Here is a 15,791-nt window from a genome sequence, read left to right as displayed (position 1 = left end):
CCTCAACCCCAGTGATTTGCAGGTGCCAAAGCACTGGGGAACAGCACTCCCTCACCCATGCAATGGCATTGCCCTTGAGTCACTTTGCAGCCTTGGGTCGGGCACAGCTGTGCTCTTTTATCTGCCTGATTAACTTATGGCAATATTTGTTCAGGGCTTTAGGATCCACGTAAGGGACTGCAGGAACACATTCCCATTGTGCTCCAGCTCCTCCGGCGTTGGGTTTCAACCTCCTGCAAAGGTCACAGGGAAGGAAACTCACTCTGGGTCAACACAGAACCTTCTCCTACCAAACAGGAGGGAGCAAAATCACATCATCACATACAAACAAACGCTTCATTGCCCAGTATTAGCTGTGGAGCACTCACAGTACAGCTGTAACAGTAACACAGCCCCAGGATGGTCCATGCTACAGTTGCCATAGAACAACTGAAGGCAAACACACGCATGGTTGATCGATGGGCACAGCCTTTTATTCCTTTTAGTTGTTGGGTTTTTTTGCACCTTTCCATTTAGTCCAGAAAAATGCTCTCTCTCTATATATATACATATAAAAAAAACCCCAAATCATTGCTTCTATTAGGAATAAACCTTTTCAAACACATCTTCCATTCATACAACGGTACGGCCAGCCCTATTCTGCAAATGGAGCACACCAGGCGATGCTCACAGTGGGACCCTGAGCTCTCTGGGACACGTTTTCCTGCTGCACAAGCTGTTTCTGTGCTGCATCCCACCTGTACTGCAGCAACGGGTGCTGCCCTTAATTCTGACCAATAGGGAATGCAAAAGCACAGCAAGAGCCATGCACAGACCAGAGCTGCTGAGTGCACAAAGCAATGCAGCCTTTCCCCTGGGGTGCAACCAGAATTGGTAGGAAAACATTCAAAAGAAAAAGCAAATAATGCCTGGAAGACAAAACAACAGCTCCCAATCCGTGCTGGGTGCCACCAAATGGAAAAAAATCCTAATACTAAATTCCAGAGAGCCGCAGATATTTGCAAGTGTTTTCATCAGCGCTGCTTTAAGCAGCTGCTGCTCCAGCACTGAGCAGAGCTGGGAGCTCATTGCGTGTCTTCATTGCCAGCACTGAAGGCTTGGAACCCATATGGACCTCATGCTCTTGTGGGATGCTGATCTGAAGCCATATGGAACCAGCACCATGGTGGGATGCTGACCCAAACCTAAACAGACCCCATACCCTCATGGGATGCTGACCCAAACCCATACAGACCCCAGTAAACCTCAATGGGATGCTGACCCAACCCATACAGACCCCAGTACCCTCATGGGATGCTGACCCAAACCCATACAGACCCCATACCCTCATGGGATGCTGACCCAAACCCATACAGACCCCATACTCTCATGGGATGCTGACCCTGTGTATGGGGAGACTTTGCTGACCTCCTTCTCTTGGCACTGGGACTCAAAGCAGCAGTATATACATCACAGCTTGCTCAATGGGGCACCAAATCTTTATGCACTTTATCACCCTCCTGAATAGGAATCCAATAGCCATGAAAGGCAGCAGAACAAAAGGGGTTATCTGAAACGCAGCCCGCTGGTCATGCACAGGGCAAATATATTATAGTGCCTCCACACAAAGATCTCCTGGCTTGGAGAAGAAAAGGCAAAGGCTGTGAAAGAGCAAACAGCAGCCAGCAGGCTCTTTGTCTTCCTTATCTGATTGCAGATAAAGCAGAGCTGTCTGTGTGCTCACGTTCCATGGGTCACCTTGCTGCACCCTGGAGGTGTCTGCCCTATGGGGACACTGGTTTCCACTGGGGACATTGGTTCCCAAGGGCCCAGTCAAGCAGCAATGAGCAGAGCCCTGTGCCCCACAGCTCTGCCCCATCCTCCCACTGAAGGATCAGCAAGGCTTCCTCTGCCCTTTATGGCCAAGACAACCTCAGGGCACGGAGCTGGTCTGTCAGGGCTTTCCAAGAGCAGGACTTGCCCATATCTGTGCCCTTGGTGCCTTGGGAAGCACCACAGATCCCTATTGTGCCCAGAAAAACCCCATTGTAAACACCTTAATGAAAGGAAAGGTGACAACGTGAGCTCAGCACTTCCTTATGTAAACCCTGCTGCTGAAAAGCCCCGTGCAGCCCAAGCAGGGTGCAGGGAACCAGGCACAACCCAACCCTCACATCAGCGTCACTGGTGGCTGATGGCTCTTCATGCTCTTCCCTATCAAATGGAAACAATTAATGAACTATTCAGCCTGCTGTATGCTGGACATACCGAGAAGGGAACTGAGAAGGGATGGGCAAACCTCAAACAATGCAGACGTCTGGATGCTTGTCTAGGACAAACCCAACTTAACAGCTTTGGGCTGACAGGAGGAGCGTATAGTAGAGTGCATTGAGTGCTGGAGAACCCCGGGCTCTCCTTTCTCCTCCAGGAGAGGGAAAAATAGAGCTCCAGTTCCTCTCCATGGAGAAAAAGTGGTGTAAGCAGTTAGTGTCCATTGAGCACTGTCTGTCCTGGGATGCTGGCAGGTTGGGGACATCAGCACATCCTCCATTGGGTAGGTCTAGCAGGGTCCTATGGCCAGCACAATGTGCCCTTTGGTCCTGTGATGTGGGTCTAAATCAGAGCTGCTTGGTGTGACATTGGCTACACGTGGGGAGGATGGTTTGCTGTTCTCTATGTCTCTTTCTGGTCCCCACAGCTGAGCTGGGGAGGTTTGGCACCTCTCCCCTGTCCTCCAGGTGGGGAATGCACTGCGGTGGGTGCACAGCATTGGGGTGCGGTGATACTGCAGGGTTCTTTCAGCTGTAGGCTCCTGTGCACTGCTGGGAATCACGTCCCATCCCTTGTGATGGCAGCAGAGGGGATGCTGGGTGAGGCTGCTCTGCCCTCATTGGGATTCAGGTACCGACAATGGGCAGAGATGAAGGCGTTACAGAGGAATAAGCAATGGCACAGCTGGGAAGGCTGCCCCAGGACTGGTGCTCCAGCAGCAGTTCCTTCAGTGCCAGGCTCAGTGGGGTGAGGCTGCATGCAGGCTGTCTGAGCAGTGGGATGCTGCCTGCTTGGGCTGAATGCAATGCAGTCACAGGTCCTGCTTCAGAGACCCCGCTTCGTGCTCACACAGCCTCCCTGCACCCAGCTCAGCTCCACAGGCAGCAAGCAGCTCCCCCAGCACAGAGCAGGACCCCAGTCCCAGGAGGGATGCTCTACACCTGCACATAGGGTGGCAGCTGATGGGGGCAATGTGAGAACAAGAGGGGGAAAAGGCCACAGGTCCATTGCCACCAGCTGCTGGGGGATGTGGGGAGAGCCATCAGCTCCATCCTGCTGGGCTGAGCATCATGGATGGAAGCGCATCGCCGTCTCCTTCCTCAGTGTGCTGATCTCCATGGTGACAAAGGGAACATGAGGTCTGGGTTTAAAATATACTCTGCCTCCTGTTCTTCCCTCGGGCTGAGGAAGAAGAGAGAAAGAGAGATGGGTCAGACAGGTGAGACAGGGACTGAAGCACAGGGCAGGTCTGGATTTTCCCTGTGTGGGTACCCAGAGGTGCCGGCACAGCCCATGGCACCACACAGAGAGCACACTGTCATCAATTCCCATCCTACCTGACTGCTGAAAGGCTGAGCCTCGGTAGCCAGGGTCCTTCTGAAGCTGGATCTCCTTCAGAGAGAAGATGGAGACATCTGGGAGAGTGGACAGAGAGTGAGGTCAGTTGGCTGAGCCGCAGCCAGCAGTGATAGCAGCACAGCACTGCATCCCTCTTGTTTTGCATCACCCTGCCCCAAGTTTTCCTTGCTCTCCCACCCCACCCTGCTGCAGGAGCACTCAAGCAGAGGCAAGCAGCAACCACAGAGCTGGCTGTGCCCTCGGGCTACACTACAGTGCTGTTCTATGCCTCCAGGTGAGGGGACCATGCAGACTTACTGTCGGGCAGGAGGTGCACCCGCTCCCCCAGGCTCTTGAAGTACGGATGCCTCAGGGCCACCTCTGCTGAAATCCGGCTCTTGGCTTCATACTGCACAGAAGCCCAGAGAAAGGCTTTATTACACAGTCTGCAGCACTACATCCCTTTGCCATCCACCAGCCCCGCTCTGTTGCTTACCAGGAGGAGGTTCATCAGCAAATCAATGCCGTCTGAGTCCAACCTGAGTAAAGAAAGCAACACAAACTGGAGCATTACTGCACCTGGGGGGACGTTGTAATCATCAACACAAGGCACAGGAGTGGGGAGAGCTGGGACCTCCCCCACACAGCTGCGTTCACACATCCAGCATATAAACCCCATTGCCCTCAGCTCCTATTTCAGAGCAGTGCCTGGCTGCCCTACACCTTAGGAATAGGGGATGGGGTACCTCGGGGCGTGATTAATTAACGGCTGTGCTCGGTACTGCGTGAAGTTGTACGCCCTGAACTCCTCGTTGGACGTTATCCCCGGCCAGGTTTCTTCTGTCGGCGTTCCTGGAAGGGGTTGAAAAGAGGGAACGTGTCACCGGCTGCGGGAACAAAAGCTTCACCGTCCCAGAGCTCCAACCCCTTTTAAGTGTCCCGATCAGGTCCCGGAGCTCAGCGCTCTGCTTTATCACCGCTGCCCTCCCGCGGGCGCTCGGAGCACGGCAACACGCTCACCCAACAGACGGGGAACATGGGCCGCCCGGTGACCATCTCGTAGTGGATGCACCCTACGCCCCTATGGCAGTGATGGATAAACGGCATCAGCGAGAGAGGGTAAGGACCCCCAGTCCCCCCCCACAGCAGGGTAGGGGGAAATCAGCTCTAGGATGAGGATCTGTGCCCATCCATCCATCTCTGAAGAGATGGAGCTGCAGAAGAGCCCGTGGAGAACCCAGAGATGGATGGGAAAACCACCCCGCAGACCCTCACCACATGTCGATGGGGGTGGAGTACTCGGTGGATCCCAGCAGGACGTCGGGGGGTCGGTACCACAATGTCACCACCTCGTTGGAATATGTTTTGGTTGGCACTGACTTGGCTCTGGCGAGACCTGGAGGTGGAGGGAGGGGGTGTGAAGTGCTGCATCCCCCCCCCAGGGCAGCGGCTCAGGGATAGGAAAACACTGTGCAGAGATGCTCCCAATTGGGTAGAAAACAGCCATGCAACCCCAGCACGCTAAAATCACTGTGTCCCTGGCTGCCTATGGGGTTCCCCTCTATGCTCTGAGGGCAGTGAAGCTGCTGCCAGCTGTTTGCTTGCCCGGTGGGACCATGAAGGCTCTGCCATCCCCACCCCTATGTACCGAAGTCAGCCAGCTTGAGCTCTCCTCTCTCATTGATGAGCAGGTTCTGGGGTTTGAGGTCTCTGTGCAGGATCTTCCTCCCGTGGCAGTAGGACAGGCCGCGCAGCAGCTGGAACATGAAGATCTGGAGGGGCACAGGGGGTGGTGGGCATGATGCTGTCACAAGGACACAGAGCTGGTGGAGACCCCACAAAGCTGGGGATGCCCCATAGGGACAACCAGGCTTGACTCACCTTCACATTGTGCACGCTCATCAGGTTCCCACAGTTATCCAGGTACTGCTTGAGGTCGTTTTCCTGCGACAGGGAGCAGCCATCAGCCTCCAGTTCCCTCCCTCCCCACTCCCCATTCAGAACCACAGCATCATCCCAGCACAAACCAGGTACTCGAAGACCAGAGTGAGGGAGCGCTCCGTGTGGATGATATCATGCAGGGTCACGATGTTGGCGTGCTTGAGGTTCTTCAGCAGCGACACTGCAGGGACAGGAGACAGCAGGTTGGGACAGTGTGACCTGGGTGCCAGGTGGGACATCCCCAAGGACCCCCCCCCATTCCCCTTTGGGGCCCTTACCTTCCCGGATAGCGGTGCATGGAGCCCCTTCCTCGTGTTCCAGGCGGATCTCCTTCAATGCCACAAGGTTTTCTGTCAGCTTGCTGCGCCCCTTGAAGACAGTGGCATAAGTGCCCTGTGGAGAGAGAGAGGACATGAGGGGTGAGCAGGTGGGTGCCCCGTTATGGGGGTGGCACAACAGGGATGTGCTCCATAGCATCTGCAGGAAGGATCATTGGAAGCTAAAGGGCTGGAGCCCATGATTTCCATTCAGTGACTTATTGTAGTCCTTCCAGCTTCCTTTAAGTCCTCATGGGGAGTCTCAGCACCTCCTTACCTCACCCAGTTTGTCCAGTTTAACATAGGTCTCCAGCTTCCCAAACCCGATATCCGACTGTAAGAGAAAAAGGACAACGTCACTGGGAGGGATCTCACTGGATGGGGAGCACCAGGAGGGGATTGCAGTGGGAACAATCCATCACATCCTGCATGGGAGCCTGTTTGCATCCATCAGAACATCAACACAGCCAACTGCAGCAGCTGATGCCCTTTGTGTCAGAGCAGCATGATGGGACCCTGTGGCAAAGCCCTGCCCTTTGCTTGAGTGCTATTCTCTTCTCCCCTCCCTCCTCACAAACAGGAATGTCACATCTGAAGGTGATGCTGAGACCTCACTGCTGTGACCGTGTGCTCCCAGGCAGCAGGACTCGCCTTTGCAATCTGCAAACAGGCCACTGTGGTTTTGCTCCTACATATGCTGATGCTCTGCAGTCAAGAAACTGAAATGTCAGCATTAATGCGAGGGGTAATTCATTATTTATCCACATTTGCATTTCCATCAGCGGAGGCTCCAGCACTTGGAACACAGCAGGAGGTTCCCCACCTCCGTTTCCCTGGAAGGCTGGGAGAGAAGCCAGGTGTGTGCAAGGTGAGCAACGTGCAGGCTGGGGATTTGCATGTGTAGGAGTAGCACAGGGAAAGGTGTGTATATGTGTGTGTGTGCACATGGGGTATGTGCACCACTGGGAGTGTGCAGAAAGGGATTTGCATTGCGTGTTTCTCAGTGCAAGGGAGCTCGCACCAGGCTGCATGGGTGGGTGGCAATCAGCACATGTGTGCACAAGGTGGGATGCTGTGCTGTGACTTACAAGGGATGCCCGCCGTGACATCCTGCTGAGAGGCTTAGGGAACTCTGGGCTCTCCATCTGCAGCTTCTGCAGGAACTCAGGGGGCAGCCGGATGTCCATGGGCAGGGAGAGGCGCTTACTGACATCCTGCAGAGAGCACAGAGGGGAGAAGGTGAGGAAAGCACCCAGGAGTGATGATGTCAATGGGGCAACGACTGGGGTGACACCTTTGGGACCTTCATCCCAGCACTTGCCTCCGTGGAGAAGCGGCGCTGGGTGCTGCTGCGGTAGCGCACGGCCATCGGGGATTGACCCTCCACGTCTGATGGGGAGATGGCTGTGGGGTCGGCTCTGATGTCCCTGCCCAGGTGTCCCAGCTGCAGGTGCCCTTGGGCAAGGTCTGAGGACAAAGAGAAAGGAGGGAGGCAGTGGAGGTGAGGAATGCTTTGCTATGGGGATAAGGAAGAGAGAAGGGCATGGAGGTCCAGAGATGCACCAGGGCTGTAAGGAAGTCTGCACTTAGTCACACACAGCCCTGAGCAACACAGAAGCTCCCTTGAAAACCAAAGCAACCACTAAAAGTCATTCTTCTCATTGGACTCCAGGTGTAAAACCACATTGAGCCCAAGGAACCCAGAAAGGAGCAAAATCAACCAGAGCAAAGTGAAGCACTGAGAATCCCCCCTGGTCTACAGCATGAGGATCACACATCTTCCCACTGGGTAATGGTTGGTAAGAAGTGCATTTCCTCTATTCACAGGGGGCTGCTTCCAAAGGGGCTGTTTGAGAGGAGGCAGAGCTAACTGGGAGTGCTGGGATGAAGGCCATCCCTCTCTGTGCCTAATGCTGATCTGGGCTCCCATTCCCCATGTGCTCTGCAGCCAGGGATGATCTCATTGCTGAGGATGGAAGGGGATGGCTGGCTTTTGCAGTAGGGCTGGGATCTGGCTGCTTGTTGCTCATCTGATGGATGAGAGGTGACAGGCAAGTGACCTGGGAAAAAATGCAGTTTCCTGCCATGGTCACTGTATACAAGGGGATCAGTGAGCTAAGGGATGCGGGTGTCCTCTACAGACAGCCTATACCCATAGCAGGGGTGCAGCCCTTGCCAATGGGGCTGGCAGCAGCTGAAACCATGCCAGGATGTTCTATAGGGTTGGGTAGGGAGGTACAGAGCTCCCCTTCCCCTAGGAGCACTGCAGGGCTCTGGTCCCTGTCCCTTTCTGTGCCATCTGTGCAGGCACAGCTCAGAACCCTGCCCTGCACTAAGCACAGGTAACATGGATCGTTTAAGCTGGATCAACCCTTTTCACCTTGCTCCCATCTGAACTAAAACCAAAGAGTGACATCAGAACGATCGCAGTTCAACTCATCCAGGCTCAAGGATGCAGCCTGGCCTCAGGAGCAGCACATAAGAGCAGGGTCTGCACCCACCCTCGGTGCCACCCCCATCTATAGCAGCATCAGGGGTCTGTTCCATTCTGCTCAGCATTTTGCATGGATCACAGTGAGCTCTGACACCCTGCAAGTAATGAGGCTGCATGGGATATCAAAGCAAATTAAAGCGAGACCGCAGACAGGGCAGCTGCCTCTGCCTTCTTTTTCTTTCTTTCTTTTTTTAAATATAAATGTATTTAAACACTGCCTCTGCCAAAACAAGCTTTGATCTCCCAAGGAAAAGGGCCAGAACCCTTCACTGCCTGCATAACTCAGAACTTTTAATTACTTTGCTAAGCATGAGCTCTCCTCTCCAAGTTGTTTCAAGGCAGGGCAGCACTCAGCTCACAGGTCATCCATCCTCCTTCCTCCCACACGGTGTTGCTGCTTTACAGCCCTGTGCTCTGACAGCCAGGCTTAGCTCTGATTTATGCCCTTGCATGAGCCCTTGTTTGGCCTCTGAGGACTCAGAAATGGTGCAGGCCCTCGTGAAGGATCAGATGCTGCCTAGAACTCTCCTTAACCCAGTGCTCTTCTTCTACCATAAGAAAGGCTGTGGTACAATGGAGATATATGGCAGTCTGGGGGCACATTGAACACCCTGAGGCTGCCCAGGGTGACACTGCCTGGATCAGGATGTGACCATACTGGGAACCAAACCTCCCTTTACCAGCCCCCATTGCTGGCAGAGGGCTTAGCTCCAACATGGGGCTGTGGGCAGGGGGCTCCCATGCTCTGCTGCATCCCCTGCTCCATGCAGGGTGATCTGATCTGACTCTGGCTTTGCCCTCTTTCTTTCCCATCTCCTTCAGGACAAAGACCAGAAGGCAGAGGACAGGCAGCTGCTGCATGCACTGGTTTGCAGAGGAAGTGCTGTGACCGAAGCCTCATTAAAGCAGGAGAAGAGGGAAATTGCCTCTCCAGCAGCTCAGATGGCACAGTGCAGGTAATGAGTCCAGGCTCAGCCAGCCCAGCAGTCCCCAGGGGATAACAGCAGCAGCAGCTGTCAGCACCCGGGGCTTTCTGAGCCTTGCACCATGTTATCCCCATGGCTTCTACATGTCTAATTAAGGGCTCGAGTCTAATTATAGCCCCAGCTGTTTGCTGGGGTGTGAGCAGAGGGGTGTGAAGCAAAGCTGCTGAGGGCAGCTGGGGTATCTGTGGGGATGTGAGGAATGGCATGAGCTGCAGGAGAGAGGAAAGGCAGCTCAAATCAGCCTCTGCATCTCCTCTTTGAAACAGAGCCCATCTCTCCATGCTGGGGCAGGCACAGATGCCAGGCAGGTACATCATGGCCTCATCCCCTGCTTACAGCAATTGTGGCTGTGGGACAGCACCAGCATGACCTGAGTGGAGCCCAGATTTAACAACACAGTTAAACACAGTCTTGTTAATCCCACTGCCTCCATAGGGAGAGCAGCCTTGGGTGGTGGGGCAGCAGCTTTCCAGGCTCCAACCCCCTTACCCTCATTCCTCTGGTTGTTGAGCTGGTTGAACTGCTCTGTGAACTCAGTCAGTGACTCCTCGATGGTCTCCGTCCGAGGAACTGAGAGTGAGAACCTCCGTTTGAAGTTCTTCATCTTGTTCATTTTACCTCGTGACCTGCAGGTAAAAGGGAGACAGGTGGTTGTGGGGTGGGATGGTCCCACAGCTCCCCATCATTGGGGTTGGCAGCCCCCAGATCTACATGTTCCCCCACTGGGAGCTCCGGGAATCAGCAGGGGATGGGGATCTTTGTGTCATTGAGTGTATGGGGCTTTTCTGAGCCAGTTGCCAGAGGTGAGCTCAGGACAGAGCTGTGGATGCTGAGTCATGAGTGTCAGCTTGGAAACTCTAGGAATGGCTGGAAAAGGGAATAGCAGGGCAGAAGCAGAAGAGAGAATAATAAGCAGAGATAGAAAGGATGCAATAGCATCCTGTGCAAGGCACACCTTTCCCATGGCACTGTCCTGCTCCCAGCAAACAGAATGCACCTGCAGACATCACTGTCTCCCCCACACGAGGAGGTCCCTCCTTGCAGACCCTGACCCTAATCTGTTTGCTGGGCTCTGAGGGTGGGTGGGGGGGCAATAAGGGGAAATTCAGCCTTTGAGGTCAAACAAGCACCCCCTGCTCCTGGCTGGCCCCATTGGCAGCCCCCAGCACCCCCACCCCACACCAGGCTGGTCAGCACAAACCCGGATGATTGCATTCCAGACTGATGTGATCAGACACAGCATCGCAGAGCCGATGTGTCGCCAGAGCAACGGAACACTTGGGTTGACATGCCTGCATCCAAAAGCTTAAAAGATTACCATCAGCAATGCAAACAGTGCTGCGAGGCACAGCCTCCCACTGCGCTGCCACCCCCCTGAAATCCTTGGGATTCATTGGGACCCCGCTCAATACTGTGTCACCCCCTCCTCAAACACCTTTAGGGATGCGAAACCCTACAGCTGTGCCCGGAACCAAAGTAGGATGCGTTGCTTGGTTGGGGGTGGGATGGGAGGCGTGAGGCTGTTTGGAGTTGCAAAGTGAGCAAGGAGGATGCAAGGCACATCCATCAGCCATCTAAATGTTTGCTCAGCACTGCTTTGATGACCCAGATGCTGACACTAATGAATGCTGCATTAACAAAGGGTCTGAGCTGGTGTTTTTCTCATGGCCAAGGATGGATGAGGTTGGAAGGGACTGATGGAAGCCATGTCACCCAAGTCACTAGCAGAGCACATTGCCATGGATCTCATCCTGATGGTTCTGGTGTATCTCCAAGGAAGGAGACTCCATAGACTCTCTGGGCAGACTGTTCCAGATACACCTCACCTTCAGTTGGGACTTCCAGCATTTCAATTTGTGCCCATTTCTCATTTGAGCCCAGCAACAGGTGAGTCTGACCCCATCCTCTTGACACCATCCCTTCAGATTCCTGGAGACATCAACCCCGCAGCCCCAGGACCAGGGAAAACACAGGGAATAACCCAGATCTTCCACCAGGAAGAAGTGGGTGAGGGAAATGGCTTTTTCTATCTCCTCCCCTCTCTGTTCATCCTTCTCTAATGGTACCAAAGCTTTAGAAGACAAACACCTGAGCACTGAATTGATGCTCCAGATCACCCTGAGTCCTTCCCTCCCTCCCTGCAGTGCCAGCAGCTGCTAAATATAAACCTCCTCGGAGAGGAAGAAGGGTGGGGTAAAAATAGCAGTGGCTGCCTCTCCTGCTATGCACGGGGCTGCTCCTTATCTTTATGGCTCTGCGTAATTGGCACTGTTTTTTTCCAGCTTCACCTGGACCTACTTGGCATCTGCTCATGGGGTTCATGTGAAAGGCTTTGACAGATGGAAGCTGTGGGGCTGTTTGTGCTTTTGGTCTTCCCGTGGGATGGGAGCTCACCCTGCCCTGTATGGCCACGAGGTACCCCAAGGTTGGGATGCACCCCCTTCCCATATCTCATATCTCATATCTCTGCTCCCAGCCCTGCAGGTAGGAGGGCACCCTGACCCCATATAGGGTGTGAGGGGACAACCCGTGTCTGTGTTTCCCTTAGGAGAAGGCAGCCCTGTTACAGGAGCAGCCCTTTCCCATAGATTTCAAAGGAAAAACCACTTGCTGTTGCCTGCATCCCATCAATTTTAACAGCAGTGCACTAAAGGAAGCGGGGGCGCTTAGTGACTTCCTGCAAGGAGGTGATGCTCGCTAAGCAAATGACATCCCTCGTTTTACAGCCTCCAAGCACCAGGGAATTGGGGTTGAAACCATCCCTGGGATGGAGCGAGGAGGGGGAGCTGGAGTGGTCTGAAACAGCACGAAGGAATTCAGGCATCAACAGGCAGGAATGAAATCACTCAGTCTGGAAGTTGGCCAGGAAGAAAAGCCAGGATGAAAAGCCAGCAGCGTGAATGATCCGCATTTGCTGTAACACAAGCAGATAGTAACTGCTTTGGCTAAAACACTTCAAAGGGGCCCAAAGCTGCATCACGTCAGGAGAAGGAATCGCATGACTGAGACTGGATGGTAACAATTCTTTAAGCACTGCAGCCGTGTGCTCAGCAAACTACTCCCATAGGCACTGGGGATGGGTCTGTGCGCATGGTTTGCTTCCCTTTGTGCAGCAGAACTCTTTGGCTCTCCTCCGTGTGACTTCAGAGCCTTCTCACATCACATAGCAAGGCATGGAGGCAGCAGTCAGCACCAATGCAGTGCAGTGCTGACATGCAGAAAGGTGATGCTGCGTGCTCCACAGCAGCTGGGAATCCGGTGAGGCAAGGAATGAAAGCAGCCCCCATCACTTAATGGACTGTCCAGCTGTTGGCGTGGAATCCTCTCCCACCCTACAACAGATGCTGCAGAGAAAGAGCACAGCCCAAATCCATTCGTTCAGAGGGATGGGGCTGCTCCAGGGACCAGCACAGCCCTGCACCCTGGGACAGGCAGCAGTCCCTGCCCATCACACTGAGCTCCCAGCTCCTCCCTGCTGCTGGGCTGTGCTACATGGAGCTCTGACATTTCCCTTCCCCCAGGCAGGGAGCACCAGGAGGTGGTGGTCCTGCAGGAGGGGAGCACAATCAGTTCGGACTGTTCTGCACAGCCCTGCAACAAGCAGCACAGCCATCATCCCACTGCAGCGACCACGCTGGGCAGAATTGGAAATGGAGCTTTGGGTCCCCAGGGAGTCCATCCATCCATCCTTGTGCTGCAGTCTTTTCCTCTCCTGTAATCACGGAGGCCAATACAACACATGCAGAGCACCAGGAACGCAATGACGGCAGCCAGGAATTTTCTGTCCATACTTCTCAGTGGAGATTTGGGAGGAGAAATGATCCTGCAGCAAATGCACAAGGCTGGCTTCCAACCCAGCTCCTCACAGCATTGGTGGTGATGCATCCTTCCTCCCTTCTCCTCTCTGATGGGACCCTTGTGGGATGCAAAGCTGCTGCTTGCAGCTCTGCTCCCATTTATCTCCATCCCAACAAGGAGCCCAGTAATGAGGGCACACAGAGGGGTTTGTTCCACTCCTGCCACACCACAGCCCTGTGTGATGCGCTCAGCTCTGCCCTGCCCATGGTGAGATCAGGGCAGCTCCCAGGAAGGCACCAGAACGACCCTCGTTATTCATGCAGCCATAAAACACTGCATGTTTATTCCTCGCTGGAGCAAAACCTGAGAGCAGTGCCCAGCGTTGGGCTGCAGCCACAACAGAGTGCCAATGGCCCACGTGAACCACAGCATCTCAATGCCCTCGCTGTTGTAAGGTGCCAGCAGCCCCATGGTACTGCCCCATGGATCAGCACATCCCACTGAGCGCTGCTGCAGTGTATGGAGCTGTCCTCCCTCTTTTCTGTGACTCTCTTTCTCCTTTCAGCCCTTCCTGAGCACCAGGATGGTCAGCATGGATAGGGCACAGACCCTGGGGGTGAAGGATGCTCCAGCTTCTGGGGAACCCTATGGGAGAAGATCCCTTGCATTAAGGCACACCGGCATTCCATCCCCACAGGGCGGTGTAGGGTCTGACAGCTTCTTAATTACCATTTCCTTATTCTCTCTCTCTTTTTTTCTTCCCTTTTCTTTCTTAATTAGAGCTTTTCCTCCTTCCTCAGCCCACACACAACTCCCAGAGCTCCTGGAAAGCAACACCAGGGGAGCAGGGGAAGCCCTCCCTTCTCTAACAGAGAACACTGCAGCTTTCCTACCATGACCCTCATCCACAGGCAACAAAGGCACTGGGGAGGGGGGCTCGGAGCTGCTGCCCTGCAGCTGTGCAGGGAATGGCTGCAAGCATTCGGAGAGGGGTTATTTAGGGAAGCGGAAAGCACAGCCCTGCACACCCGATAGCCATGTGGAATTTGAGTAATGCAGCCACCTCTGATGCAAGGAGAAATGGGGATGGTGGGGGTGGGACAGAAAGGAGCACGCAATGAATAGGTGGAGGGATGAAGGAAGGGTTTGATCCCTGCAAGAAGCCATGCAAAGGGCCCGTGCTATCACAGGATCTTTCTTCCCAGAGAAACAGCTTGAATACAAACAGAAGCACAGCATTTCTAAGAAGCACCAGCAGCTCTCAAAGCGAAGCACAGCTCAGCCCTTTGCTGTGCATTTTTGAGGTGCTCAGCTCAGCTCCAACACATTGCATTACCAAACAGCCCAACCCTCACCTGCTGCAGATTGCTGCACCCCTCTGCATTCCTCCAGCACCCGGTCAGGCACTTTCTGCCCACCCAGCAATGGGAGGAGGAGCTGCAGGGACTGTACAAACAGCTCTGGAGGGATTAAGGCTCCTTCCGAGCGTGGCAAACTCAGACCCAGGAGCTCCTTGGAACTAATGAAGCAGCTCCCCACTGCACTCATACACATCTTTGTGCAGCAGCAAGGAAAGCAATGCATGCAGATGGTGCTCCTGACCTATTTCTCCCTGCTCCAGCACAGCTCTGAGCTGGGTCCCCCCCTTAGGACCACACTCTGGAGCAGCAGCAGCACGGCTCAGCATTAGGCACATAAAACTCTTTCCAGCAGGGTTGCAAATCTGTTTTATTTAAAGCTCTGGGATAGTCACATGATAACAAGGTAGTGAGCAAACACTGCAAGTCCCCTTCCTGCCAAGGGCTGCACTAAGCTGCTATTTAATCTTAAACCTGTTGTGCACCTCGGAGGGCTTTGCACACGTGTGCATGAGCCGAGTGCCCCTGCAGCTCCCTCTGCTTCTCAGATCTCTGTGCTGATACAAGAGCTCCTGATTTCTGCACACAAAGCATTTCCACTTTGCAAAGAGCCCAGGGTTGGGCAATAGAATGAAAACCAACATTGAGGCCACGCACGGGGCAGGAATAACACAGAAGCACTGAGCATCTCAAGGCGAGGTGTGCAGAGCTTCTGCTCCACCCACAGTGCTGCCCCATAGGAACCCACTGTCCTTCTGCACCCTATGGAGGAACCTTCCCACCATCATGATATGATCCCATTAAACCCAACCCAAACCTGCCTGCATCCCAGGTATAGATAGAACTAGATTAAGCACGCCCTGGTGCCCGCAACCCTCTGCTCACTTCCCTATGGAGGGCAACATTTCATGCCTATCTGGGAACTCGGCGAGCACATTCTGTTCAGATAAACCTTGTTCCTTGTTAAACTGTAAATAACGTCTGCTTTGGCAAGCCAAGCCCCAGCACGGCGCCCTGAAAGTCACAGTGTCACCATGAGCACAGCAGGCAGAGCAATGGAGTCGGTGGGTTTTAACACCTCTTTTCTCCTGCTCCATCTTCTCTCTCCCATCCATCTCCTCACTCCCTGCCCCACTTCCAAAGCTGTTTTCCCATAGGCTGCTCTGGTGTCCTTGTGAGCTCTGAGCATTCCTGCAACAGCCTTGGGAAGTGGGGGAGATAACAGAGCCCTGCAGAGCTCAAGGGAATGAAGGAGGGAGGGACCTCGTGAAGGGAAACACACAGCCAGCCCCATTCCTTGGATGCTGCT

At 54.1% G+C, this 15,791-nt stretch overlaps 1 protein-coding gene and 1 long non-coding RNA gene across 2 annotated transcripts; one reads left to right on the top strand and one right to left on the bottom strand.

Annotated features, from left to right (window-relative positions):
• Window positions 1-450: 450 nt before the first annotated feature.
• CDK18 (cyclin dependent kinase 18) lies at window positions 451-14,535 on the bottom strand. Its single transcript, XM_015884940.2, is given in 16 exon segments — window positions 451-3,432; window positions 3,588-3,665; window positions 3,907-3,997; window positions 4,085-4,127; window positions 4,335-4,475; window positions 4,601-4,669; window positions 4,864-4,984; window positions 5,237-5,360; window positions 5,470-5,532; window positions 5,616-5,710; window positions 5,808-5,922; window positions 6,124-6,180; window positions 6,935-7,060; window positions 7,168-7,313; window positions 9,816-9,952; window positions 14,480-14,535. Coding segments are annotated over 16 exon segments (1,470 nt in total). The 5' UTR covers window positions 14,509-14,535; the 3' UTR covers window positions 451-3,397.
• LOC107324699 lies at window positions 5,918-9,795 on the top strand. The gene is made up of 3 exons (XR_001559539.2): window positions 5,918-6,714; window positions 7,519-7,645; window positions 9,163-9,795. It is a non-coding gene; the product is annotated as an uncharacterized LOC107324699 (long non-coding RNA).
• Window positions 14,536-15,791: the final 1,256 nt, after the last annotated feature.

This window comes from Coturnix japonica, chromosome 26, assembly GCF_001577835.2.
Source record: "Coturnix japonica isolate 7356 chromosome 26, Coturnix japonica 2.1, whole genome shotgun sequence".
Classification (NCBI taxonomy): Eukaryota; Metazoa; Chordata; class Aves; order Galliformes; family Phasianidae; genus Coturnix; species Coturnix japonica.
This window is presented reverse-complemented; position numbering and strand designations above follow the sequence as displayed.